We start from the raw sequence: 3505 nt of genomic DNA, 5'->3' as shown, positions 1-3505 counted from the left end.
GATTTTCTTTCTTAAATTATATGATTTGATAAATATCTTTAATCTTTATTATCAATAAAGTTTGATCCGTTAAAAAAAAAAAAAAAGGGAGAGTGAGACTTGGATATGCAGAAAGTATGGGCCCGCCACGAGACTCCGACAGTACTGCATTTACTTTTCCTCTATTTCCAGCGTGGTAAAACTAAAACCTAGTAATCATCTCTCTTCCTACAAAAAGCTTCTGGAGGCTAAAAAGCAAAAGAAAAGGCTTCAGATGTCACAAAATCGATTAAATTATGTCGTTATTTTGTTTGAAGATCGTAGCAATTATTAGAAAACCGGATACGGTTTTTTTTACATGCAAATTAACTTGCTTCTTGAATATCTTTTAATAACATTATTGATTATGTTAAAATAATATCCACATGCTCACAAAATTTGCTGAACTTTGATGTTTATGTCTGATCTGGGCACTGTCAAACAGAATACTGATGATATGAAGAGTGATGGTTACGATCATGCCTGCAGTCTTTAATTCCAATGGTTTGGATTATTCTTAAATATAGGTCGGATGAAAGTGAAATAAAGATATTGCGTGAGCTCTGAATTACTACGTCTGATTAAACAGTCTGTACGTAACTCTCTCTGTATTGTCACCCTGCGAATCCATCTTTGACAGCAGTACGAGAGACCATTAAGATTCACGAGTCATTACTTGGAAACAACACGACGCGGGTTTTTTCCTTCCCAAAACGTGTACAATGCGGTATGGGCCAGAGAGTTTGCAGAGTCAAACGTTTCAGACAATGGACATGACCTAGGAGATATTGCTTTCCCATGACTCCATTGCATACTTGTAAAAAATGAGAACCTGTATGGAAAGGTGAACAAGTAATGAAGAATGGATCGATCAGATAGCTTGAGGTGATCACTTGTACGTTGTACTGAGATTTGTATTCTTGTTACTGTTCGTGTATACTGACAGTGATTGCAGTGCCTTTAATTAGGTGAATGGTTGGGTAATCTCAACCAGAGAAAGGGAGAAAAAAGAGGAGGGCTGTAATCAAAGGGCCTAGAAAAGGTGCTGTGCCAAAGGGACAAGATTTCCTGTTATGGGGGCCTTATAAAATAACAGTCGCAGTTCCTTAGTCGGCCATTAATATGGAGTGGGACCAAGCACTCCACCTAACCTCGAGAGATGACATAAGAGAACCCATTTCTTTCTTTCTTTCTTTCTTTCTCCTTTCGCTTTGCTCCATCTGGACCATCTCTTCCTTTTCCTAGCATTTGACAAAATAAAAAGCCTTATTTCTTCTCTCCCCTAGTTGTTTTTTTGAGGTATCTTACTTCAAAGCCATTAGACCCATTTAAGAAAGAAAAAGCTTCAGCCAGGCTTTTTCATCCTTCTGCCAGGCTTTCCCAACCCTCTGCTTCCAACATCAGTTCTACTCATATGTGTTTTTAAAATTCTCTCTTTCCATCAGATTACATACCAGTACGCACACAGGCAGTGTAAATTGTGTAATACACTAAGCTCTGCATTCGACTGTCCATGTTTATTGCCCTCAACGCCTTTGGTCCATCAAAACCCTCAGAAAACAAATCCACTCCAAGTACTTCACCCTCCCACCGCCCCTCCGGCCTCTATTCTTCTCTAGCTTGATCTTCAACATGATCAGTCTATGTAGAAAACCTCTACTTCGGTTTACTTTTCTGTTTTTGTTGATCATCTTAATTCTTGGCCACTGTCATGGCTCAAGAACCACTAATGTCTTCAAAAAGCCAAAGTCTCAGAATTCAGGCCATTTCTTGGGTTTCTTGCCAAGAAGAATACCGATACCTGCTTCTGGTCCATCAAGGAAACACAATGATATCGGCTTAAAGAGTTGGGGATCACCATGAAGATGATCATAGAGATTTTGGAAAAGGTGACCAGCTTTTTTTATTTTTTTTTTCTTTATTTTGGTTCCTTTTGGGATGTTCTTCATAAGTCAAAGAAGAGTTAGTGGGCAATGTACATGGGGTTGTTGATGGCTAATTCTTTTTTGGAGGTTTGATGACAATATTGTATTTTTGTTTTTTTAAGGAAAGGTAATATTGGGTCTGTATTCATGTTTCTCCTTTATACTCGTGGAGAAGCATAACACTGTTGGCTTCATATTATATTTTTTGGTGTGCATGAAATGTAGAGAGAATGAACAACTTGACAAAAGTTCTAATTAATTACTTTTTCTTTTATTTATTATATATACATCTTTGTTTCTGTGATCAGTAGATCAATCTTTTGCTACGGAAAGACTCGACGATATATACATGCAAAATATCAGTTCTATAGAAACGCAAAAATCCAATAGAATTTGCCTTTTTGTGTATGTATTTTGTTGCAGTTCATGTGCACGTACGTACGTACGTACGCAATCTCTTCACTTTGATCTTTGATACACATCAAATTAATTAAGAAGGTAGTATATATCGCCTTAGCTGTAATCCTCATCGTGGGTTACTGTTAAGTACCATGGGGATGATAATAATCAGCATTTTGAAATTATTTATTTTATTATATTATTTTATCTACCATGAAAATCTCGGGTTGCATGCCTTATACGCTAGCTAGTGTTCAAAGTACAAATTCCGCCTTAAAAAAAGGGACAAATTCCGATCTTATATACAATCATAATTTATCAGTTATCACCCAAGTTAAATGGTAGCAAATGGAGATAGTGGTCATGTAGAGCATTATCATGTGGTGTGCCATCCCTGAATTATAACTTTGCCAAAGTTTCGGCTGATCAAGACATGATTTTGATCGAGTGTATTATTTCAGGTTATCATAACAACTCATGCAAAGAACTTGAGAGCCTCCATCAACCAAATCTTTCTCCTTTAATTAATGACCACCATGGGTTGTCTTGATGCATGGACCCCCAAAGTTTGGCTATAATTTGAATCTCCCTTGGATTCTTCACAATTGAAGAAAAAGGATATAGCATTCATACTATCGAAGGGGGGTGGTATGATGTGTTATGATTTTGATGTCAATGACATATGATATACGTACTGGTGTTACATTATTGTTCTCCCCAATTAAAATTATCATGTGGTAAATCGATCCTTTCATTTCCATAGGAAATCATGACAAATATTTCGTTATTCTCGACGGTTCTAGTGCCACAATAGCTGGATATATGGTAATCATCAAGGTACCAGGGAGAGAAGTGTGGTAACATTAATTTCTCCTTCGATATGTTCAATAATTCCCCACTAATACCACGTACGTACTCATAGTATAGGTCATGAAATCTTGAGCATGTACATATATACCTCATGAATTGGGTCATAAAGCTTAGTTGGCAAAGAACCATATTCATTGGATCATGTGAAGTTCAAAATTTTAAAAGATGCATTTTTTCTATTATTACTAATTAAGTATGATTTTTTTTAATATATATAGGGGATGGGGGGTTCGAACCTGGTTCTCCCATTTGGAGATCAGATTTTATGCCATCTGGTCCAACGGATCTTGGCT

At 36.7% G+C, this 3505-nt stretch overlaps 1 protein-coding gene across 1 annotated transcript; it reads left to right on the top strand.

Annotated features, from left to right (window-relative positions):
- The first annotated feature begins 1140 nt into the window (after positions 1-1140).
- Positions 1141-2175, top strand: LOC118348322 (protein IDA-LIKE 2-like). Its single transcript, XM_035689850.1, has 2 exons — positions 1141-1226; positions 1692-2175. Exons 1-2 carry the CDS (start codon positions 1141-1143, stop codon positions 1879-1881), a joined length of 276 nt encoding a protein of 91 aa, XP_035545743.1. The 3' UTR covers positions 1882-2175.
- Positions 2176-3505: the final 1330 nt, after the last annotated feature.

This window comes from Juglans regia, chromosome 1 (assembly GCF_001411555.2).
Source record: "Juglans regia cultivar Chandler chromosome 1, Walnut 2.0, whole genome shotgun sequence".
NCBI lineage: Eukaryota > Viridiplantae > Streptophyta > Magnoliopsida > Fagales > Juglandaceae > Juglans > Juglans regia.
This window is presented reverse-complemented; position numbering and strand designations above follow the sequence as displayed.